The sequence below is a fragment of the Sphaeramia orbicularis genome, chromosome 20 (assembly GCF_902148855.1).
Source record: "Sphaeramia orbicularis chromosome 20, fSphaOr1.1, whole genome shotgun sequence".
Classification (NCBI taxonomy): Eukaryota; Metazoa; Chordata; class Actinopteri; order Kurtiformes; family Apogonidae; genus Sphaeramia; species Sphaeramia orbicularis.
The window spans coordinates 32,475,977-32,501,514 of record NC_043976.1 but is presented as its reverse complement, the minus strand read 5'-3'; the positions used below and the strand labels follow the sequence as shown (position 1 = coordinate 32,501,514).

At 35.2% G+C, this 25,538-nt stretch overlaps 1 protein-coding gene across 2 annotated transcripts in view; it reads right to left on the bottom strand.

Moving 5' to 3' along the window:
• Nucleotides 1-240: 240 nt before the first annotated feature.
• Nucleotides 241-25,538, bottom strand: part of LOC115411568 (collagen alpha-1(XVIII) chain-like) — a 192,055-nt gene continuing 166,757 nt past the window's right edge. The window contains exons 17-44 of one of the 2 annotated variants that reach the window (XM_030123758.1): nucleotides 25,393-25,428; nucleotides 24,513-24,638; nucleotides 22,912-22,971; nucleotides 22,767-22,802; nucleotides 22,596-22,640; nucleotides 22,426-22,488; nucleotides 22,283-22,318; nucleotides 20,271-20,354; nucleotides 20,097-20,162; nucleotides 19,892-19,945; nucleotides 18,373-18,462; nucleotides 18,212-18,247; nucleotides 17,959-18,012; nucleotides 15,671-15,727; nucleotides 14,423-14,482; nucleotides 14,292-14,333; nucleotides 13,761-13,788; nucleotides 13,572-13,640; nucleotides 12,119-12,144; nucleotides 11,920-12,009; nucleotides 11,704-11,839; nucleotides 9,896-9,969; nucleotides 9,590-9,718; nucleotides 7,988-8,035; nucleotides 6,723-6,785; nucleotides 6,435-6,632; nucleotides 4,990-5,105; nucleotides 241-1,102 (exon numbers count right to left, since the gene is read on the bottom strand). In XM_030123758.1, the coding sequence (XP_029979618.1) occupies nucleotides 901-1,102; nucleotides 4,990-5,105; nucleotides 6,435-6,632; nucleotides 6,723-6,785; nucleotides 7,988-8,035; nucleotides 9,590-9,718; nucleotides 9,896-9,969; nucleotides 11,704-11,839; nucleotides 11,920-12,009; nucleotides 12,119-12,144; nucleotides 13,572-13,640; nucleotides 13,761-13,788; nucleotides 14,292-14,333; nucleotides 14,423-14,482; nucleotides 15,671-15,727; nucleotides 17,959-18,012; nucleotides 18,212-18,247; nucleotides 18,373-18,462; nucleotides 19,892-19,945; nucleotides 20,097-20,162; nucleotides 20,271-20,354; nucleotides 22,283-22,318; nucleotides 22,426-22,488; nucleotides 22,596-22,640; nucleotides 22,767-22,802; nucleotides 22,912-22,971; nucleotides 24,513-24,638; nucleotides 25,393-25,428 (2,124 nt within the window). In that variant the 3' untranslated portion in view covers nucleotides 241-900. The remainder of the gene's footprint in view (nucleotides 1,103-4,989; nucleotides 5,106-6,434; nucleotides 6,633-6,722; nucleotides 6,786-7,987; nucleotides 8,036-9,589; nucleotides 9,719-9,895; nucleotides 9,970-11,703; nucleotides 11,840-11,919; nucleotides 12,010-12,118; nucleotides 12,145-13,571; nucleotides 13,641-13,760; nucleotides 13,789-14,291; nucleotides 14,334-14,422; nucleotides 14,483-15,670; nucleotides 15,728-17,958; nucleotides 18,013-18,211; nucleotides 18,248-18,372; nucleotides 18,463-19,891; nucleotides 19,946-20,096; nucleotides 20,163-20,270; nucleotides 20,355-22,282; nucleotides 22,319-22,425; nucleotides 22,489-22,595; nucleotides 22,641-22,766; nucleotides 22,803-22,911; nucleotides 22,972-24,512; nucleotides 24,639-25,392; nucleotides 25,429-25,538) is intronic. The other variant, XM_030123759.1, reaches the window with a different exon arrangement.

Here is a 25,538-nt window from a genome sequence, read left to right as displayed (position 1 = left end):
TAGCTCAGTTATTACATTTGCAAAGAATTTTTTTTTTTACCAGGCCGATAACGTAATAACCAGCCAATAAGTTATAACATTATTAGCCAAAAGTTATTACGTTATCGGTTCAGGACTTTTATTACGTTGTTGGCCAGATATTACGTTATTGGCCTATTACATGTTAAAAATAGCAAATGTATTGCATTATCGGCCGTTATTACGTTATCAGCTGTTATTACATTATTGGCTTCTACAAGACTCTTCTTCTATTTATGGACAAATCCATCTGTGTTACCTTTAAGACACTAACACTAATACGAACATACAGTATGCTAGTCGCAAAGTGACACAGATGCATCTTGCAATTTAATCCAGTTGCCGGGGATAGACGACAAAGGTGCTGCATGTATCACTTAACATTATTGATCATCACCACATTCACTTCCAGATGTTAGTATTATTACTGATGTGAATACGTATGGCTCCATAAGCATCTGTGCTTGTTTTCCTTTATGTGCCACCAGGTTGGAGTTGATAGGAACTCCACGATAATGGGACAGTCCTTTTTTAAATCCAGGGTTTGCATTCAAATCAGCTCCTAACATTATAACCCTCTTCCATACGATCAATATTAGCTGACTTTGCTTATTGGCTGTTTGTGTTTGTTGCTGCCATTCAAACCTCTCTCTCAAAAAACAGAGTAGAGTGAGAGGAGAAACAAGTAGCGACATCCTCTTTGCAAAAGAACGTGAAAGGGTGTTAATGTAGTCTGTTTGTGAAACACGTAGCACCAGTGCTGCGCTGACAATGACATCCAGAGTTTTTCCACATCAAAAGATCTGCTCTGTTTTCCCCCGCAGCATCTGACATTTCGGTGGCAGGGACGGGCTCCTCGAGTGGAGTGGCATCTGGGAGGTTTTAAAGGTTTTTGTGGGTCTCAATACAAAGGATGATGTACTGGTTTGAGCAGCTCCGCGTCTGCTGACCCAGGAGCAGGCCTGAGGTCAGGCTTGAAGACTGGCCCATGACAGACATGTGATCGGCTCGCCACGTCTCGCAGTGTTTGTCGACGAGTCGGTGACCTCTGCTGGTGGAGCCGTGCCAGATGTTCTTCTGTGGCCTGTAACGTGGATAGTAGATTTATTATTGTTCCTGGTTGGGTTTGTTTGTTTCTTTGATTGTTAACACTCGAACAGTAAAACTATTGGTTGAATTCATACCAAACTGGGTTTATAGATTGCCAGTGACCCAGAATGGATCTGACAAAATTTTGAGTAAAGTACGTCAAAGTTCCCATTTTTTATGAATTTTAAATTTTTTTGTTTTTGTTTTTTTCCCCACATTTACTTATAATAGGCAAAAATTCAAATGTCTGTAGCAGCAAAACTATTAATTGAATTCATACCAAATTGGGTTTATAGATTGCCAGTAACCCATAATAGATATGATTACATTTTGGGAAAAGTAGGTAAAAGTTCCAATTTTTTATGAATTTTTAAAATCTTTTTTTTTTTTTCCCCATTTACTTATAATGGGTGAAATTTCAAATGTGTGTAGCAGCAAAACTACTGGTTGCATTCATACCAAACTGGGTTTATATATAGATGTCTTTATATTTTGGGAAAAGTAGGTCGAAGTAAAATTTTTTTAATGATTTTTTTTACATCTTTTTTTTCCATTTTCTTATAATGGGCAAAATTTCAAACATCTGTAACAGCAAAACTGTTGGTTTAATTCATATCAAATTGGGTTTATAGATTGCCAGTAACCCAGAATAGATCTGATTACATTTTGGGAAAAGTAAGTCAAAGTTCCAATTTTTAAAATAAATTTAAAAAAATTTTTTTTCCCCCATTTACTTATAATGGGTGAAATTTCAAATGTGTGTAGCAGTAAAACTATTGGTTACATTCATACCAAATTAAGTTCATACATAGATTGCCAGTGACCTAGAATAGATGTCATTATATTTTGGGAACAGTAAGTCGAAGTAAAATTTTTAAAATGAATTTTTTACATCTTTTTTTCCCCCATTTTATTATAATGGGCAAAATTTCACATGTCTGTAACAGCAAAACTATTGGTTGCATTCATACCAAATTGGATTTATAGACTGCCAGTGACCCAGAATATATGTCTTTATATTTTGGGAACAGTAGGTCGAAGTAAAAAATTTTTGATAAATTTTTTTACCTCTTTTTTTTTCATTTTCTTATAATGGGCGAAATTTCAAATGTCTGTAACAGCAAAACTGTTGGTTGAATTCATATCAAATAGGGTTTATAGATTGCCAGGTGACCCAGCATAGATCTGAGTACATTTTGGGAAAAGTAGGTCCAAGTTTAAATGTTTCAAGAATTTTTAAACTCTCCCCCCCCCCCATTTACTTACAATGGGCAAAATTTTAAATGTCTCTAAAAACATCAATGTTACTTTAATTTACTTCAAACTTGGCACATATATAGAAACAACTGATATGCTGACATCAGCACACACATAGACATGATGACATCAGCTGGGTCGATGCCAAAATAAAATATAATACGTGGGAGGGGCGACCACTTGTTTGTTATTTTGTTTCATCAACCCTTATTTAATCCTTTACTGAGTAAGTGACTATTTTTGGTAATTTTTGGTAATATTACAAGACAGTGACAGAAACAGTTCCAGTGAGGACAGTGAGTCAACAATCTCAGGTCCAATGTGGTCTACAGGGTCTGTAAGGTCCACCTCTGCAAGAACAGTGAGTGTACCTGCTTTGTTAGGTACCATGAAGTAATGGTACTAATGTAAGGAATGATGTTCAAGGGGAAAATGTGGATGTGGACAGGGGTCTGGATCAGCACTTACAGGGATTGGACAAAATAATGGAAACACCTTCACCTCAAGATGATAATGCCCCAATCCATACAGCTAGAATTGTTAAAGAATGGCATGAGGAACATTCTAATGAAGTTGAGCATCTCGTATGGCCGGCACAGTCCCCAGACCTCAACATTATTGAGCATTTATGGTCAGTTTTAGAGATTCAAGTAAGACGTCGATTTCCACCGCCATCGTCTCTAAAAGAGTTGGAGGGTATTCTAACTGAAGAATGGCTTAAAATTCCTTTGGAAACAATTCACAAGTTGTATGAATCAATACCTCGGAGAATTGAGGCTGTAATTGCCGCAAAAGGCGGACCGACACCATATTAAATTATATTTTGTTGATGTTTTAAGGTGTTTCCATTATTTTGTCCAACCCCTGTATGTTGGTCTAGTGTTCTAAAAGTGATGTTCTTTTCACCTTGCATGTGTATTTCTTGCATTTTTCATATTTACTTTTTTGCCACTTATGGGTAAAGAACCAAATTTGTTAACTTCACTGACCATGACAATACATTTTTTTTTTTTTAAATTTCACAAAAGTAATATGTCCTCCTGTAATACTCAGAGTATTTGTATGAGTGCCCGATAAATGGTTAACCTGGAAAAAAATACCTCGTCGAGGTTAAAAGCGTCTTTTGCTAGTGTCCTGGTGAAGAAAACAGCAGCAGAAGTTACAAAAAATAGAAATTTCAGCCATACGTCCACACTAAAAACATAAAACTCAGCTCTAAAACCATACATGAAGCACCACACTAAAAACATACATATAGAACACCACCAATAATTTCAAAGGCACTAAAAGAATACAATAATGTTCCTTAAACGCATCTCGAAGAAGAACCTGATTCAGTCAGTCGGAAAAACATCTACATCCCATGGAGTTGGATCAATGACAGTGGATGGAGACACTAAGTTTATGTTCAGTTAATGATATATTTGCAGATAAACTTCACTTTTTCTTATGTTTTCTCTGTTTCGATAAAATAACCTTTGAATTTACTGTGAGTTTTCATGAACATCTGAAATAAATATAGGAAATTAAATACAGGAAAATACATAATTTACAGTGAAAAATGCAAAATACACAGGATAATGTCCTAATAAATGGAGAGAAATCACTGAGGAAAGGTTAAATAGAGAGAAAAATTCATTTGGGAACTGCCAGAAAAGTAGCACTGGGTCTTTATGGGTTAAAATGACTGTGTATGTATTTAAAGAGAGCAGCTCTTACTCCTTTGGTTATATCTTATTTTGTCAAGGATCCATCTACAGCTTTATGCTGGAGAAATTGTGGTAAAACAGGTGACCATACACACGTATTTTGGGACTGTCCGAGCTTGTTTATATACTGGAAAAATATCAAAGAAGAAATTGAAAGAATTGTACAAAGAGAAGTCCCTTCAAATGTTTTGTTCTATTTACTTGGAGTCATACCGGTCAATGATTTTAATGCAGAGCAGAGATATATTTTACATATTTTACTATTGATTGCTAAAAAAATAGTAACAGTAAATTGGAAGAGTGTCAAATCACCAACGGTAATAGAATGGAAACAAAGACTGAAACAAGTGTACACTATGGAAAGAATGACCGCATCATTACAGATGAAAATGGATCTTTTTAAGTGGAGATGGCACATGGTCGAAGACTATTTGTATAATTAAACTTTTTGGGTTGTTAACGAGAATTGCTCTTATAAGCCCTGACATGAGGTGTTTTGTATTTATATAGATGTGTGCATATGTATACAAATATATGAATATTTCAATATTTGGCAATGTATCTATAGATGTAGTATAATATTTGTAACAATAATAATACTATGTGGTGTAATTTATTTATTTTTTTATTTATGTCTTGTCTCAGATGTTTTGTTCTGTTTTATATTGTGCAAAAATCTAAATAAAAAGTAAATAAATAAAGCGAGCAGCTCTTTCTGGAGGTTGTTTTAAATCTTCCTTCCCCTGTTCTGTTCTGACTTTTGGAACACATAGAGATAACAGATCCTGGGAGCGGAGACTATAATTATAAAGTCATTCCGATGGATGTAGACCAGTAAATATAAAGGAAGAGATTAGAAACATGACAGACACAAGCCATCAAACAAAGACAAACACAGTCGGCTGTGTTTACTGACCAGAAGGGGTCAGCTAAAACATCGCGACCATCAAAGGAATAGATTGGTATCCTGGTATTGATTGCCCCCCCGTCGCCGTTGAAAATGGATCGCCAGTTTCTAAACATTATATCCCCCTGAAAGAAAAGACAGCAGGTTAGACACAGTCATGGGCACTCTGTCTGTGGTGTGATGAAACAGATTCTATGAAAGTAAAAGGGTGCTTCTATGAAACTGGGTTCATTTTGGTATCTGGTACTTTGCCAGCTTATTAGAGCCAATAATAAAAGAGAAATGTAAACATATTTCCCCCCAGGATGTACCTAATGATGACCTCAGATAAATGCAAAAAAATTTTACTCTTGCTCTGAGCCATCCCAAAATTATTGAATTTTTAATCAAATATTGGGGCCAAAAATAGGACCCAAATTGGGACAGGAAAAGCTTCCTAGGTGTCAGTGCATTTAATCTTGAAAACATGGCTTGAAATGGTCTTATATACAGCTATAAATAAAGACACTGTTAAATTTGACGATCCTAGTGGTTTTCTAATCCAGACATGCAGGTTTTCCATGAATCTCAGTCTCATTCCAGGTTTTGTGTGTAACCCATCGTGTCCACTCACATTACATACAGAACCTGCCCATTTAAACATGTAAATCGCGAATGATTTTGCAACAGCGGTCATTTTTGTGAAACACCCTGCCTTGCATAATTAGTTAAATTCCCAAAATGCACCTGTGAGAAAATAAAGAGTTATTCAAAACAATAGTGGCACGTCATTTTTGTGTCTTTTTGACCGTGTTACATGCAGATTTTAAAATTTCAGATACACAAAAATAAATATGCCAAAACGCGCCCAAATTTTAAAGTCTTTCTGATTGAATTTGAAAAAATATATTAAATCAATGGAATTTATCTTTAACAAAAAACAGCACTAACAGTGGCAATTCATAAAGAATTCTTTAAAATGGACTGAAGTTACTCTCTGATGTATTTATTTGTGTTTCTTAGATCTGTATATTTTAATTTTTTATTATTATTATTATTATTTGTCTATTCTTCTTTGTGTCTCAAAGTCTTTGCATTATTTTAATTTATTTGTTTAGATGCTTTTTCCTTTTGATATCTTGATGTTTGTTCAAAATTTCTCCGTTTTGTATACCTATATATTTTCAATAAAGCTGAGGAAAAAAACAAAAAAAACAAAAACGTACTAAAAATAATGTAAAATAATTAAAATTAAAATTAATTAAAAATAATTTTTTAAAAAAGTGTTTTATCTGAAAAAATAGTTTTTCTTCTATTCCCAGTAAGTATTTATTTTTAAAATAGACCATAAGTGCTTCCAAACTTGCTTCCTAACATTAGTCTACATCTGGTTTTAATTTTCAGCCCCTCTGTCCTGTTTTTAGGGACCAGTTTCATAGAAGCCTCCAAATAAGTGCGAAAGGTTACGGGCTCACCCTGAGGTTGGTAACTGGCAGGGTGTCACGGAAACCGGGGTAGACCACATGGACTAGGTCTTGTCTATGTGAAGAGATGAAGGCACGGTAGTTTGGAGCCAAGCCCATGGCCTTGGCCTGGTCGTAGCACATACGGTCTGCAGTGTCTAGACCCATCATGTCGCCTGAGTGGGGTTGGTTCAAGGCCACCAGGTTGAGCTACAGCCAAACCAAACACATTTAGTCGAATAATTAGGATTTTAGCAGTGAATTGTGGAAATAATAATATAAACTGTGACCGACACTTACCCTCTCTTTAACTGAACGCACTCGCTCCATTGTATCTCCTCTTATCTGATATGCGACTCGAGGCTAAAAGATTAGATTAGATTAGTTGAGTTTATTTATTTGTCATTGTAAAACAAGTTACAACAAAATTGAGGGTTACTACTCCTTCAGTGTCGGCACAATGTATAAAAATGTATATTCAAATGATTAAAAACACAATACACAAAACAACAACACCACAGCAGGAAATATATAAAAAAAAAAAGATTACATTACAAGATTACAAAAGATTAGATTAGATTAGATTAGATTAGACTTTATTGATCCCACAGTGGGGAAATTCAACAGTCAAGAATAAAGAGCAAGAAAAAGTGTGCATGCATAAAGATAGTGCAAAAAAACAAACCAGGAAAAATAATAATAGTAATAAACATAACGTGTTGTGGACTTTTAATACCCCTCGGCCAAATATGGTGTAAGATTCTGTTGTGCTGTTAATGCCCTATACAGTCGCAGAAAAAATTAATAGACCACCCTTGATTTCCTCAATTTCTTGTTCATTTGAATGTTTGGTACAACTAAAGGTACATTTGTTATAATATAATATATTACATAATGACAACCAAAAAAAAGTTGCTCATAAGAGTTTAATTTCAGAGCTGATATCTAGCCATTTTCCATGTTTTCTTGATAATAACCAAATTCACTTCAGTTCTTATGTCAATAGCTATGACGTTGTAATGCCAAATTTTCATAGGAATTTCAGGCACATGATACAGACGAGAGTTTGTACTCGATTGCATAACCATTGCTTTTGACGGTCTAATAATTTTTTCCACGACTGTAATTTAGATTAGACTGTCCTTGTATAAAATTTATTCCATACATTTTACATATTATACATTATTAACTACTCAGATATTATGCACAAGGCCATGTAACCTTGAAAAAGTAGGTCAAGGTCACATATTTTCAATAGGCTTCTGCTCCATGTCAAAATGCATCCACAGTATAAATCTGGTGCAGATATCTAAATGCATTCTTCAGATAATGCAATTATGTTGTTGAATGGACAGACAGACAACAAAATGATTACACTACCTCACTGGCCAGAAGGGGGTAAAAACTATACAGACTACACGCATATTTGCAACAGAGTGCAACAGAACATTAAATATTAAATCATAGTAATAAATATTCAACAGAATATTAAAATGCGATGACATAAATGGGTTTACATATTCCATGAGACTGACTGGTAATTAGTGCAAATAATAAATGCGTACCTCGTCTTGTGGAATGATGTTACTGGAGAGGTAGATCAGACTGCCAAGCTGAAGGACAAAAACAAATGGAAAAACAGATAATCAACTCTATAGTAACACTAATGTTGACTTTTTACACTAGAGCTGCAATGGCTTTTAAATGATACCAAATATCAGTATAAATGTGATCATGGATATCACTGCTCGACAATTTTTTTTTTTTTTTTTTTTTTTTTTTTTTTTTTTTTTTTAGAAATTATCTACCTCAGAGATTAAATGTGCTAAATGTTACATATTTTAACCCAAACAACCACTGGTGACCGACATCATCTACCAATATGAAATGTTTCATAACTTCTGATCCATTAATCCTATCAATACATGTAAATAATCAGTGTAAAATACAGTTTGTCATCTTTTCATGGTCATCAGATATGACCCATTTGGAAGTTCAGAGGCTCCGTAGTTACCATGGAAACACCGTCATCTTCTACAACATTGATTCACCGGTAAAACCCATGGAGTTGGATCAATGACAGTGGATGGAGACACTTGATTTATGTTCAGTTCATGATAAATTTTGTTGGAAAAAGTCACATTTTTTTTCATTTTTCTCTGTTTCTGATATTATGACAATTAACTTTAATATGATCCTTTATGAACATCTACATGACCAGTAAATTAAACATGAGAAAATACCTCATGTGGTAAAATTTCCCTACTTAAATCAATGACAGAAAATTCCAGTTCTTATTGGTCCTTCTGAGCAAGATAACTTTTTTTTCAAAAATTAATTTCCATGTATGAGTTTCAATTTTGTATCATATTTGATACATCAGATCTCAATGCTCAAATATTATTATTTTTGAACAAACAAAAACATAATATAACACAAACATGTCTAACAAATTGGTAATTCCTTTTCAAAATTGGCAAAGTTCTGCCACCCTTCCTTAGTCATGACAGTCTTGTAGTGTCACTGGAAAGGCCTCTGATGAATGAATTCCTCCCCCTGGTGGAATATCTGTGTATTGCATGTATCTAATTGTATACATCAGGTTTTTCAAGAAAAAAAATATAACACTGATCATGTAGAGTGCTTAAAAACTCATGTATTAAAATATGATACGTTGGGTATTATAGGGTTAAAGGTTATTATATCAGAGAAAACTAAGGAAAAAGGGATGTTTTCAGCAATTTTATCAATAACTGAACATAAAAACAAGTGTCTTCATCCACTGTCATTGATCCAACTCCATGGGTTTTACTGATGAATCAATGTTGTAGAAGCTGACGGTGTTTCCACATTTACAACAGAGACTCTGAACGTCCAAATGGGTCATACCTATGCTTAACATGTTACATAACTTATACATGTTTAACAAAATTTTCCTTATTTTTACGGAATACACTATATGCCAATGTGATAACAGCCTAAATAGTTGCAGCCTCATTCAGAAAACTTAAAATCCATGCTACACTTGGAAGTAAAAAAGCCTCAAAACACACACCATTTAATATTCTGAATTAATGTGGCTACATAATGATTCAAAGTACATTTAGCACCATTTTCAGATTTTCTGTTCTACAGTAAATATCCAACACCAATCATCGAATCCGTACCTGTATCTCTTTCCAACCCTGTGACACTTTGATGAAGAGACTTCCTGTCCCAGTGACGAAAGACAGAGTCCCCTCCGTGTCCCTGAGGGTGTTCTGCATCATATTGTCACGGGTAGAAAATATTTTCAGCTGAAACATAATAGATGAAGATGAGATCGTGAATTTGGGCGTGTTTTTGTGTTGGATTTCAGAGCAATAATGAGATTAACTCAAGAGAGTGAGAGAAAATAACACATCATACCACCGCACTGAGCAAGCTTTGGGTAGTAGTTGTACAATATGTTTGGTAGAAACAAACTAACTTACAGATGCAGCGTTTCCTGAAGCTCCAGGTGGTCCAGGTGGTCCAGGAGGTCCCGGGGGCCCAGCAATGGTTATAGCTGACATAAAAAAGTACAAATAGAATAGAATAGAATAGAATAGAATAGATCTTCATTGTCACTGTCACAGGAACAATGAAAATCAGTTTATCAGCTCTGTTCTATTTAGCAGCAAAAACACTTGGTGCAAAAAGGTCTGAGTAAAAATATCACACAAAACACTAAAGATGTGAACATGGGGAAAAGCTCCACCCATAAAGACCCAAACAGCCACCAGTGACACAAACCATCTACAGATATAAACTGTTTAATTCCTGTTGATTCACTAATCCTGTTAATACATGTAAATAATTAGTGTAAAATGCAGTTTGTCATCTTTTCATGGTCATCAGATATGACCCATTTGGACGTTCAGAGGCTCCGTAGTTACCGTGGAAACACCGTTATCTTCTACAACATTAATTCACCCGTAAAACCCATGGAGTTGGATCAATGACAGTGGATGGAGACACTTGGTTTTATATTCACTTAGCAATATTTTTGCTGAAAAAGTCATTTTTTAATTTTTTTTTTTTCTGTTTTGATATAATTAACTTTGAATTGACTCTGAGTTTATATGAATATCTACATGATCTGTGAATTAAATATAGGAAAATACATGATTTACACCCAAAAAAGCAAAATGCAGAGGATAATATTGTTTTTAAAATTGGTGATGAATCAGTTAAGAAAGGTTAGAAATGCAGAAAAAATTATTTGGGAAATGCCACAGAAGTAGCACTGGGTCTTTATGGGTTAAATACACATATGCTACTAAAGTACTACTAGAATATACAAAAGCTAACTCTATGATGAGAGATATGTTCAACTAATAAGAATTTACAATCAATATAGGATGTGTACAGGGTAAGATTAATGTGTAAATGTGTTCATTAGAATATACACTGTAAAAAGTGACTGTAGAATTAACACCAAAAAGTTGTAAAATTTCAACATAAAAAAACTGTAAGTGACAATACAATGCAAAGTTGTTTATTTGAAAAGAGTTTTGTGTTAACGACTAAATCAAATATAGCAGGAGTTTTTACAGGAAGAGTATGTGAACAAAACCAGATTTGTAAGTCGAAATGATGTACTTCTATTGTTTTTAGAAACTAAAACTGTAAATGGAAAAACAATGTGATGCCGTTTAAACTGCAAGACCACAATTTTGAAATAATGGCCTATTTGCTTTATATATATATATATATATATATATATATATATATATATATATATATATATATATATATATATATATATATAAAATTATAAAATTATAAAAAAGTAAACATTTAACAATGCAACATTTTAAATTTGTAAATTGATGGGTTGGCAGAGTTGGTAGAGTGGCTCATCCAAAAACCAAAGGGTTGGTGGTTCGAATCCTGGCTCTGACTGTCCATATGTCCAAGTGTCCATGGAAGACACTGAACCCTAAATTGCTCCCAGTTGGACCTGGTGGTTTTGGAAAGTGCTTTGGACACCATGAAGGTGTAGAAAATGTGCTAAATAAGTGCAGTCCATTTACCAGTTAAATCCAGTGTTAAATCTACATGTTTAAAATGTTAAATCTACATGTTACTCCATAAATATGTTTACAGTTGGATGTGTTTTTTACAGTATTGTTCTGGAAACCCCAGCTGCCAGTTTTTTTTTTCCATAAAACAACAGGATTTTTTTTTTTACAGTGTACATACCATGAATTATGCCATTATCATCTGAGTATAACAGGAATAAGACTAATGGTCATACCTGGGCCATATCTTGAAGGGGGCCCAGGGAGTCCCGGGGGCCCTGGTGGTCCAGGACGGCCATAGCCTGGTACACCAGGTGATCCTGGAACCCCAGGGTGGCCTGGAGGACCCAACACAGACTCTCCCTTGGGTCCCTGAAATGTGCCAAGAAGAAGTGGTTGATTTTGTTCTGATAAAAATCATATAGTTCTGTTTGCCTGAAGCACTGACTCACCACTGGTCCAGGTCTCCCAGGAGGACCCGGTTGTCCAGGAAACCCTGCATCCCCTTTGTCTCCCTTCTCTCCCTTGATGCTCTGTTTACCCTGAGACCAGACACAGGTGTGATGACACACAGAAAAAATAGTTTTGCTCTGTACCTTACAAAACCAGTATGTCTCAAAAGCATCCAAAAGGTTTCTGTGTGAAACTTACCCAACCTCCTCTTGGAAGAAACGAGTCTAGAAAAAAAAAACAAAAAACATATGAAGGGAACAGGGGAGAACATCTGATCAATATACAATGCACATACAAAGTCCTAGATATATTCCAAAAGACAATTAAAACACACAGAGTGAATTTTACCAAGAGATATCATTAGAATTTACAATAAAACCTGTGTCTGCAAATTTTTTTGTTTTGTTTTTTACTCCAAAGAAATTCATTATTCATCCCTAATGATTAGTAGAGGTATTACTGAGGTTTTTTTTAACTCATAAACACCCAAACATCCACTGTCAACCTAAACCATCTACTGATCTAAACTGTTTAATAACTGTCCATCCATTAACCCTATCAATACATTCAAATAATTGGTGTAAAATACAGTTTGTCATCTTTTCATGGTCATCAGATATGACCCATTTGGATGTTCAGAGGCTCCATAGTTACTGTAGAAACACCGTCATCTTCTACAATATTGATTCACCAGTAAAACCCATGGAGTCTGATAAATGACAGTGGATGGACACACTGGGTTTATGTTCATTTAATGATATGTTTTACTGAAAAAGTAACTTTTTCTTCAGTTTTGTCTGTTTTTAATATAATAACCCTCAACTTTAATCTGAGCTTTTATGAACATCTACATGATCAGTGGATAAAATATTGGAAAATAGATGATTTTCACTAGAAAAAATGCAAAATGCAAAGGATAATGTAAGAATAAAATGGTGATAAATCATTTAGGAAAGGTTAACCCTTTCACGCATGAATTACAAGAACCTTAATCAAATTTATTTTTTTCTGGAGTTATTTTATTCCTCTTTAGGCATTAAAAAAACAATGCAATATATATATATATATATATATATATATATATATATATATATATATATATTTGTTTTTTTTTTTTATTAAGCTATTTTTTATGGAGTTGCAAAAATGTCCACTCAGCTGGACACCATGTGTTTAATTTTTGAAGCAAAGAAACATGTATTTATTGATATACTGTGTGAAAACTATGAAATAAAAACATTAAATGCTGCTAATTAGATGTTGTCTCACATTTTAACATATTCTAATACTAGTCATTATTCACTTCATGGAGATAATATGCAAAAAAAAAAAAAAATGTTGTTAATCACAGTCTCATAACAACAACAAGGAACTGATTTACACGCAAACATGTTAGATCAGGTTTATTAAGAATAGCAAAGTTACAGTAATGTTATCACTTATAGTGTATGGGATGATGCATAAGTGTCCAATATGTTGGCTGATATGAAACTAAAACAACAAAATCCATGAATATACAAGAGAACAGCTGGAGAATAACTGTCCACTGGAGTGACCACTATGCATGAAAGGGTTAAATAGAGAGAAAACTGTATTTGGGAACTGACACAAAAGTCATACTGGGTCTTTATGGGTTAAAGTGTAGACATACTTGGTGGAGCCGGTAGTCCAGGTAGGCCTCTATCTCCCTTTTCTCCTTTTAATCCCGTCTGACAGTTGCCTTGGAGACAAAAAGTCAGGTTTATATCAACTGTTTATGAATCCTAAAGATACAACATGAATTCTATGTACAGTGAAAATATTCCTCACTGTATATAGAAAGTAAAAAATTCCATCTTACCGGCTGCAATGGTTCCATTCGGGTTAAGCTACAAAAAAAGGATGAACAAAGACGTTAATAAGAGCCACAGTTCCATCTTATCTGTACTATTATTCACCATATCACCATCACCTTGAACATGCAATAACACGTGCAGATTTTTTAGTAGATGTGATTTTAGTTCTACCTCGGTTCGATTACGGCAGTGAACCATCACTTTGCCGGACTTGACATGCAGCATGCAGGAATATTTCAGAATCATCCCTGAAATATTCTGAGCAAAAATAGTTAGAAATATGAATGCAATACTGAACAATATGTGCATGTGCTGAATAAATGAAGGAAACAGTCAATGTAAAAAAAAAACAAAAAAAAACATCCAAGTGTCAAAGAGGAAAACTGATGTTCGGAGGTGTGAATGGGATCGACATAAAAGTGCCAGCACAGGACTGGGTGTTACGATGTGAGATTATATAGGCGAGTTTAATAAGGGAAGACAGACACTATGGGTGTTCAGTTCAGCTTTTATAACTGAATGACCCAGAAACTTACAGCCATTTTGCAGTGGGGTCTGGGAGGGATGGGGAACACTGTCTTCAGACAGCAGAGCGGACAGTGAATACATCACAAATCAGACACTATTATTCAACAGTTCAGTGTGACGTGTGATGTGTTTGACTTACTCCTTTGGGGCAGTTGAAGATTCCTGGTCGGCCTGGTGGTCCTGGAGGGCCCGGAGGTCCCTTGGAAAAAAGAGGAAAGTGAGCTGAATCCATTAAATAAAAAACAGAGATAATCAACTAAAAGTGAGGGGATTTGATTTTAACCCATAAAGACCCAGCGCTACTTTTGTGCGAAAATTGAAATGAAATTTTCTCTATATCTAACCTTTCTTAAGTGATTTATCACCATTTATTATAATATTATCCTGTGTAAACATTATATTTTCCTGTATTTAATTTACTGATCATAAAGATGTTCATAAAAGCTCAGATTAAAGTTGATGGTTATTATATCAAAAACAGAGAAAACTGCAGAAAAAGTCACATTTTCAGTAAAATATGGCTTTAATTGAACATAAACCTGGCATTGCCATCCACTACCATTGATCCAACTCCATGGGTTTTACTGGTGAAACAATGTTGTAGAAGATGACAGTGTTTCCGTGGTAACTATGGAGCCTCTGAATGTCCAAATGGGTCATATCTAATGACCATGAAAAGATGACAAACTGTATTTTATACCAATTATTTACATGGATTCATTGGATTATTGGATCAACAGGTATTAAACATTTACATCAGTAGATGGTTTTGGTCAACGGTGGATATTTGGGTCTTTATGGGATAATTTTTCTGTAGTTTTAGGATGTTTAGGTTGGAAAACATATGATTACTATTGACAGGAATGTATGTGATTGTTTTTCCTTCAGTGTCACTTACTTGTCAAAGTTATTTATGGCTAATTTTCTTATTTTTGCATTGAGGGATATTATATCAAAAACAGAGAAAACTGCAGTAAAAGTGACTTTTTCAGTAAAATGTATCATTAACTGAACATAAAAACAAGTATTTCCATCCACTGTCATTGATCAAACTCCATGGGTTTTACTGGTGAATCAATGTTAGATGACAGTGTTTCCATGGTAACTATGGAGCCTCTGAAAGTCCAAATGGGTCATATCTGATGACCATGAAAAGATGACAAACTGTATTTTACACCAATTATTTACATGTATTGATAGGATTAGTGGATCAACAGGTATTAAACAGTTTAGATCAGTAGACGTTTTTGGTCCATGTTGGATATTTGAGTCTTTATGGGTTAAATGAAATATTCTGAAAGGACTTATAAATCAATAGACTGCATTCTGTGGTTGTTCCAGTAGTGTACAGTGTATCCATATGCTCTTAACTGAGTGTATGACTCACCGGCTGCCCGACAGAGTCCCCCCTCTCTCCTTTAGGTCCCATCAGACCTGGACGACCCTATATAAGAAGTAAGACATTATACAGAATGATCTAAGTTCTCAGTCGAATGCAAATTTAGATTGGATTTTACTTTAATGATTCCCGCAGGGAAATGTGGGAAATTGGGTAGTTTGTTGACTGTGTCAAAGTGTGATTTAATTTAAAGTAAAACCAATCAACAGCAAGTTTATTGAATTTAAGCCACGGGCTTCAAGCATCTGCGCTGATAGACAATTCTTTTTTAAAAGGGATTTTTTTTTTTCCATCTACTTTATTGAACTTTTACCCCACTGAATAACCTGAAACACAGTGATAGACCCAAAAGTATAGGTCTCTTCATGTGAAGGGGTAGGGGTGTCCTGATTTTCAGTGAGTTGGAGAGGAAGGGCTAAGACGGAGGTCTGTTTGGGCCTCGAAACTGAGATTTTTCAGGACCACACTACAAACGGAGGGGTATGAGAAATCTCCCATAACTCTGTTTAAATTTTCGTTGAGATGGAGGTAAACACAGCCAAAAAGTGCAACAGTGTGATGAAAGAAACACACAAATGTACATATTTTCTTCATAAGCAACTTAATCATTTGATCGACCGTTTAATGCAGTTTCACTGTGTTATAGATCGCATTTCTGCAGTTTGTGGTTGATAGCTGTAAAAAGATGATCTAAGCCCATGGAACAGAGACAGTTACAGCTGCTGACGGCATGAGGAATTTTTTCGGAAACAAATTTGCCGCATCTGTTTATAGTGGCATCGATAACTGCTGATGACGTAACAGGTGTCGAAGGGTTGTCTCATTTCATAGGGGAATGTTTCAACCCCTACCTCTTGCAACTCCGTTTGACGGGGTAGTGCCAAATGCAAGGGTCAAGGGGTAGGGGTAAGGGCCTGTTTCTTATTTATAAAAAAAGAGGGGGAAGAGGTGCATGTAGGGTGTAAGTTTGTAGATGTATATGTGTGTGTAGACATGTGTATTAGTCTAGGCCAGTGTTTTTCAACCTTAGGGTCGTGACCCCACTTGGGGTCGCCTGGAATTCAAATGGGGTCACCTGAAATTTCTAGTAATTGATAAAAATAAAATAAAAACTTACTAATAAAAATATATGGTGAGTTGAGAGAGACAATCACAATCCATAAAAGACATGACAAACTGTGAAGCTGAAACTGAAACACTGTGGTTCTGTTTATCTGTCAAATGTTCATTGTGGTCAGTTTCAGATGCTGCAGCTCTTTCATAATTCATAGTTTGAGTTATTGTTTGTTCAGTATTAATTGTCAGCCTTGGAAATCCAAGCTGGACTGACTGTACATATCCTGACCAAGGAAAATCAAATTCTCACTTTGTGCAGTAATCTACACCTGGCTTTTCTGTCTCCGTCCATAAGAATATACATTATATAGACTAAATGTCGTCTAAAATTAATGTTTATTACAACATAGTATAGCAAACTATTAAATGATCAAAAACAAATTAATTTTAGCAAAAAAAAAAAAAAGTCTCCATTTTGAATGTCTTGGGTTGCCAGAAATTTGTGATGCTAAAATGGGGTCATGAGCCAAAAAAGGTTGGGAACAACTGGTCTAAGCACATATGCATTTGTTATTGTAAATATATGTGTTGGTGTATATTTATATGTGTGAGTGAATATACAGATATTTTATCTATGTGGGGTCAAAACAGTATTCGAAATCTCACTGACGGGATATTTTAGAGACAATTTGACAGATTAGTGTTGCTAAATAACTTACGTTTTTAATTTTAAATTCATTTTTTCTTTAGTTGGACCATAAGGGATTATCCAAAACAAGGAGCTACGTTATATTGAAATAAATGTTGGAATGACAATCAATTAAAGTTCGATCTCTGACGGGACATTAATGTGTTTTGACCCTTATTCATCATCGTGAAGTGTATATTTTTATGAGTGGGTGTATATACAGGAGGGGAAATATGTATGCAGTTATTAAGTATAGATGGATATGTTTTTGTGTTTTGTAATGATTTGTAAAATCTCCTTAAATTAAATAAAGGCTATTAAAAAAAAAATTAATTAAAAAAAAGGAAGGGGGAGGGCCAAGGGGTGAACTGGGATTGGGCCTCGGAGTTGTATAACTGATGAATAGTTTTAACTGCTGATGTACAGAATTCAAATCCAGAAACCAAAATCGCTCCTTTTTGTTCTTTAATGTTATTTTTAGTTTTCATTGTACATGTAGTGCCTCAGAAAATGGAGAGTTCAAGGTACTTACAGGTCGTCCCGGAAAGCCAAATTCTCCCTTAGGTCCTTGTGGTCCCATAGGTCCCTGTTGTGAACAAATCAAAGTCACTTACAGCGTTTATTGAAGGTACTGTATCTACAGCACAGGTCACAATGACAGAGAGGGTCATGGTGTAATTTTAGAATCTATTGCTTTACATGACAGTGGAGAGAAACCAATCACATGCATGTATTATGATGCAAATGTAAATTCAACATATAGAATAGAGAGTGAAGCGCCTTACTGTAATTCCAGGAGTTCCGGGAACACCATTATCTCCCTATAAATATGTAAAATGTATGTCATGAATAATTCTACAATATGCATTCCCCTGAGGTACATTCATGTAACTAACAGAATAAAGAAATTAAGGGAAATCTGTGCATGGGAATTGGGAAATCTAACCTTGACTCCTTTGGGTCCCGTGGGACCAGCCAGACCTGACATCATGGATCCATCTGCTGCAATGACAAGTCCTGGTTCACCTTTTTCACCCTGTGCATAATAAAGCAGGTAAACAAACCAAGCAGACTGATAACCTTCATGAATGTGTTTTTGTATTTGTTGTTATACAGTATTACAAGGTTAAAAGAAAGAAACAAAATAAAAATACCCAAATATGTGTGGAAACAATTATGGTGTCGTTGTGAAGCTGTGGTAAAATTCATAAGAAATACACAATTATTCTAAAGATAAATGCATTACCCTGGCCCCCGAAGGGGAGGCACGGGGTATTGTTTTTGGTTCGGTTTGTTTTATTGGTTGTTAACACTCTAGCAGCAAAACTATTGGTTGAAATCATACCAAATTGGGTTTATAGATCACCAGTGACCCAGAATAAATCTGATTACATTTTGAGAACAGTAGGTCAAAGTTCAAATTTTTTATGAATTTTTAAAATCTTTTTTTTTTCCCATTTACTTATAATGGGCAAAATTTCAAACGTCTGTCGCAGCAACACTATTAGTTGAATTCATACCAAATTTCAGTTATACATTGCAAGTGTCCCAAAATAGATGTCATTATATTTTGAAAACAGTAGGTCAAATTAATTTTTTTTTAGTGAATTTTTAAATTTTTTTTCCCCATTTATTTATAATGGGCGAAATTTCAAATGTGTGTAACAGCAGAACTATTGGTTGAATTCATACCAAATTAGGTTTATAGATTGCCAGTGATCCAGAATAGATTTGATTACGTTTTGGGGAAAGTAGGTCAAAGTTATAATTTTTTATGAATTTTTAAAATCTTTTTTTTCCCCATTTACTTATAATGGGTGAAATTTCAAATATCTGTAGCAGCAAAACTATTGATTGAAGTCATACCAAATTACAATTATACATTACAAGTGTCCCAGAATAGATGTCATTACATTTTGGAAACAGTAGGTCAAATTTTACATTATTATTATTATTATTATTATTATTATTATTATTATTATTATTATTATTATTATTATTATTATTTTATTTTATTTTTTTTCCCCCATTTACTTATAATAGGTGAGATGTCAAATATCTTTATCAGCAAAACTATTGGTTGAATTCATACCAAATTTGGTTCATAGATTGCCAGTGACCCAGAATAGATGTGGTTTGGGAAAAGTAGGTCAAAGTTCAATTTTTGTATATATTTTTAAAATCTTTTTTCCTCTCCCCTTTACTTAAAATGGGTGAAATTTCAAATGTCTATAAAAACATCAATTTTGTTTGAATTTACTTCAAACTTAGCACATATAGAGGCAATTGATATGCTGACATCAGCACACACATAGACATGATGACATCAGCTGGATCGATGCCAAAATAAACTACAATATGTGCAAGGGGTGGGGTTTGTTGTTTGTTGTTGTTCACTTGTTTTTTTATTTTCTATAGATTTTGTGTGCATGTGACTAGAAACAACAGATGTACGTTTGACTTACTTTCAGTCCTGGAGGTCCTTGAACACCTGGAATCCCAATGTCACCCTTTAGACCCTTTGAACCATGGAAACAGCAAGGAAATTCATGCATTTGAATAAACCACACATCCGTACATATTATATCTCAATGTTGAAGTGTTAGGAGGAACATATTTGTCAAGCTTTGACAGGTGAAAGTCTGTGTTTTCTTTTGGTCTGGTACTCACAGCAGGTCCCTGAGCTTCAAAAATCCCTGAGTAGTTGAAGGCACCATCTGTGTCATTAAGCAAAAGCTGGATAAAAGCAGAGGGAGAGATCCATCAGTAAATACACACTGACTAATTCTATTTATCTCTCTTCTGTTGAGCTTGTCTTGATGCTTTTAGTGAGATGCTACTTACATCCTGGAGGTTGATAATGGGTCCTGGAGGCCCGGGTGGTCCCGGAGGGCCAGGTAGACTGATGCCATCACGTCCTGCCTCTCCCTGGGAACACAGTTAGATGTAGTGTTATATTTGCAGTTTTACAAACGTATGACTGTTTCTATGGACGATGTACGTGGCATATTCCATGCGTTTACATGACAACTTTTACTCCTGGTTTAATCTGATTAAAGGTTAGATCCTATTTCAGATGCCCATGTAAACACCTTATGCCAGTTGAAAAAGAAAAATTCGGATTAAATTTAAACCCGATTAAAGTCACTGGTTTAATCCACTTTTAATTCTGGTCTAAACTCTTCCTGGGACATGTAAACCCTTAATTCCATTTGGACTTTATTCCTGCCATTCTGCACATTCTCGTTGTCTTGTCCTGTTGCGATGACGCACACATTCTGCGCTGGCGGAAGGATATGCAATGCAGTCTAGTCAACCCAAACTGTTCCAGTGGGCTATTCTGATGGGATCTACCAGCCTGGAAAACCCTGAAGGAAGAGTTCATCACCTGTTTTTTTATTAATTCATTTGTCATGCACCAATGAGTTCGATAAGTGGGCAAATCAGTTTGCACTGCAGTGCACCGATTGCCTTGTTCTTGCAGCCCTTCCGTTAGCTTAGCTTAGCCTAGTTTAGCATAATTGTTTCATTCCTATGGTCAGACGCAGCCAGGCTTTTATAGGTGATTCGTAGTATTTTATGAGTGATTTTGTGAAATTCAATTCTCTTTAATCATTCCTTTAGTCCGGTGGGGTCAATATGATCACAAATTGAGGCTCAAATCATGGCAATGTGACTTACTGCAGTAATAAAATCTTGGGAAACAAAAACTAATGCAAAGCTAAAATGGTAAAGCTAAGCTAATTTAGCGCATGCATCCATTCCAACAAAAAGATTTTCCAACTTCCGTCAACACAACAGTCCCAAGATTGTATGAGTGCAGTAAGTCATGGATCTAAAGAAATAATTAGGGAGAATCGGATTTCAGAAAATCACTTACAAAAGACAACAAATCAGCTTTAAAAAACTGGCTACGTGTGACCATGGGAATACAGTGACTATGCTAAGCTAAGCTAACAGAAGGGCTGCCAGAACAAGGCAATGTTAGCACTGCAGCACAAACCCTTTAGCTCACTTATCTACCTCATTAATACCTCATGTAAACCTTTATTCGGGTTTAACATTTCCATGTAAACAGAAGAGAAAATACTTTAGTTCCAAATTAATTTCTTCTGGAAAAATAAATCGGATTTAAAAAACATCATGTAACCATACCCACTGTGTTTACTGCTATACTCCATGTTGAACAGGTTGGTTTTTGCCACTCAGTCTGATTTAGAGGGATGTGGCTCGGGGGGGAGTGATGTATGTGCATACCCTCTATAGGTGATTTGTAGTATTTTATGAGTGATTTTGTGAAATTCAGTTCTCCCTAATCATTACTTTAGTCCAGTGGGGTCAATATGATCACAAATTGAGGCTCAAATCATGGTCATGTGACTTACTGTAGTAATAAAATCTTGGGAAACAAAAACTAATGCAAAGCTAAAATGGTAAAGCTCAGCTAATTTAGCGCATGCATCCCTTCCAACTAAAAGATTTTCCAACTTCCGTCAACACAACAGTCCCAAGACTGTATGAGTGCAGTAAGTTGCGGATCTAAAGAAATAATTAGGGTGAATTGGATTTCAGAAAATCACTTACAAAAGACAACAAACTGGCTATGTGTGAGCATGGAAATGCAGTGACTATGCTAAGCTAAGCTAACAGAAGGGCTGCGAGAACAAGGCAACGTTAGCACTGCAGCGCAAACCCTTTTACTCACTTATCTACCTCATTAATACCTCATGTAAACCTTTATTCAGGTTTAACATTTCCATGTAAACAGAAGAGCAAATACTTTAGTTCCGAATTAATTTCTTCTGGAAAAATAAATCGCATCATGTAACCATACCCATTGTGTACACTTTTATTACCTTTGGTCCCAGGTCCCCTTTATCACCTTTTTGCCCCTGTAGAAGACACAACATAAAACCACCAAGGTTAAACATGCTGTTGTGCTGCAGATTTCAACAATGACACATGAGATTTATTAGTTCGTGTCAGTCTGTTTACTGACCTCTGCCCCTTTAAGTCCTTCCATTCCTGGAAACCCTGGTGGTCCTGTAAAACCTGGCTCCCCCTACAGACACCATTAAAAACAGCTGTGTTTGAACATGGATGTGTTTTGGTGTTACACACAGTTAGCTGGTGTGTTTCTTACTGGACTAGACATTACAGTAGACTCACCTTCTGACCTGGCTTTCCTGGGGGGCCAACTAAACCAACTTCACCCTGCAAGACGAAAAGGAGGGAAAAGGGGAAATTCAGGAAGCAACGTCAAGCAAGCTATCAATATTAGATCAAAACACTCTAACCATAATCGAAAAACTGTACTGAATCTTAATATACACATCTTACCTTTGGTCCTGGAAGTCCAGGAATTCCTGCAGGACCCTGAGGGAAAAAGATAAGTGCTAAAGTGATTATGTAAAGGCTGAAATGATGAAAGGCATAAAAGGGTCATACTGTAGATTGCTGTTTGTTTTACAAAATATAGCTCTACCTGAGGACCTCTGGACAGCACAGCTCCAAAGCCACTCTGCAGCTCAGATCCTTCCATATCCTTAGAAGTGGAATAAATTATTAATGATTAAACTAGACTTGAACTTACTGTTTTAATCTTACATAATCTTACTCCATGGATACAGTGAGCAATTTGGTGCATTAGTGTAAATACAAAAGTAAAACACGGTGCAAACTTGGAAATAAGGGAGATATATGCAACATAAAAACAGAGTTTTTTGCAGGTGTTTGCATGTCAGATATTACAATAACCAGTAGTGGGGAGTAATGATGTACAAAGGCTTAATTCTGTACTTTTGTACAGTTCACAGATAATTATTTGTCTGATGTTTTACTGTTCCATCCAGTAATTTATAATATCTGTAAAACTACCTATCTAATATCTGTATTACTTCCTACATTATTTCCAATTAAACAATTTTAACCGTAACCCTTAGGAGTCCACGGTCACGGCCCCATGACTGAATCACATGACATTTTCAACGTGTCGTAGCGTTACAAGTCGGTCACGTAGACCACTGGGGATGTGGTATGACGTTTTGAAACCAGAGCAAACAAACGTAAATAAAAGTATGAAAATGGGGTGGGGCGGGCGTTATATTTCTTACCATATCTTTGTCATTTTTTTTGAGTATAGTTTTAATTTATTCCAATTTTGATTTTATATACCTAATATTTGGAACCAATATTCACTTTTAAAGTTTTTGAAAAGGTTCATTAAGCATCTTTGTGTTATTTATGCAATAAATTATATACATTTTTCAAATTGGATTTTATATATTTTGTGTGTTTTTTGTCCTTTTGTGTTGATATAGTAGGTTAAAGTGAAAAAATAATAGGCAGATGAGATAAAGGAAGTTGTGCTGAAAAAAAAGATACCAAACATGGGTATAGTAAACATTTCTTTATATAGTATATAAAGGTGAAATCAAAAGTACTCAAAAACAGCCAAAATAGGCTCAGACCTCTATGGGTTAATGTATTCGACAATATGCCATAAAAACAATGACAATTTCTGGTGTAGCCATTGTTAGATGTCATACATAACAAGTATGCAAGTATTTGTACTTCTGCTTGAAGAAAGAATGTGTGTAGTTTTGCCATCTCTAACAAAATTGTTTTATGATTGCCTTTATATAAATAAAACTCAGCTGAATTGAATTGATAATAACTCCCAATGGAACAATCATATTCATCCTGTCTACAGTTGTGGAACAAATTATTAGACCATCAAAAGTCATCAGAAACAATGGTTATGCAATCAAGTACTAATTCCTATGTGTATCATGTGACTAAAACAGACAGAACAGACAACATGGAATGCCTAAAAGCACTGTTTTTGATGTAAGAACTGAAGTGATTTTGGTTATTATCAAGAAAACCACGGAAAATGGATAGATATCAGCTCTGAAATTAAACTCTTATGAGCTATTTTTGTTGTTATCCTTATATTTGTCCAAACAAATGTACCTTTAGTTGTTTAAAATGAGCAAGAAATTGAAGAAAACCAGAGTGGTCTAATAATTTTTTCCACGACTGTATGTTATATATCCTGGTCATCACACTGTAAACATTGTGTACCTCAAAGTCCAAGGTATAGCTCCTTCCAGGGGGACCAGGAGGGCCAGGTGGACCCCTTGGTCCAGGCTGCCCCTCTGAACCATCTGATCCTGGTAGGCCTGGGAATCCTGGTGGGCCCTGATCTCCCTGGGGAAAACAGTTGATTTTGTGAAGTCAAGGCTAGATCAGGTTTTAAACTGTTGAAGCGCAAACTCAAAGATAGCTACTGGACTGAAACCAGCTTTTTAACACGTTCAGTGACATTAACTTAATCTGTCAGTAATCGTTCTTTTAGTTCGGAAAGTGGCTACAGTTACTTCATTTAACATACTGGCCGATCAGCATCCTTCCTATTATTTCTAAGGATTTCTGTGAGGTAGGTAGCAAAGCTTTTAAACAGACAAAATAAGGGTTATTCTGTTTTTCTTTCTGCGCAGTTTGGTTTCTGTATAAACAACTCGACAGAATCAACCCACTTTTTTAGGAAATAGTCAGATATTTACTGCACAAAAATGACTGGTTTGGCGCTAAAGAAGGCATTTGAGAAGGCAAACCATCACATTATTTTATTTAAATTAACACATTTTTCTGCAGAAACTAGACTATGGATAAATTCATACCTGCCCTGTAGAAAATAAGTGTTTGTTTTGACAGTGCTGAATCTGTTTATCATTAATGGCCAATTGGGGTCCCACAAGGCTCTATTATTGGCCCATTAATATTCTCACTTTTTACCAAAGATGTACATGTCATTTTTTTTTAAAGTTTTTAAATGGGTTCTCCACATTATGTTTTATTCTAATATGGATGTTCATCAATGAGCACTCTTCCTGTAAAAAAAAACAAACAAAAAAAACTAATAATATTTAATGTTCAATCAAGACTCGCAAAAAATCTTTACCTTTGGCCCTGGTGGTCCACCCATGCCATTTTCTCCCTGTAGACAAATCAAACAGACAAATGTTAAAAAAAAAATTCCTATCTAACTTAATATTTCAATGTTTTCCCCTGAGTGTTTTCACTAATAAAATGCTTAATTACAAACAT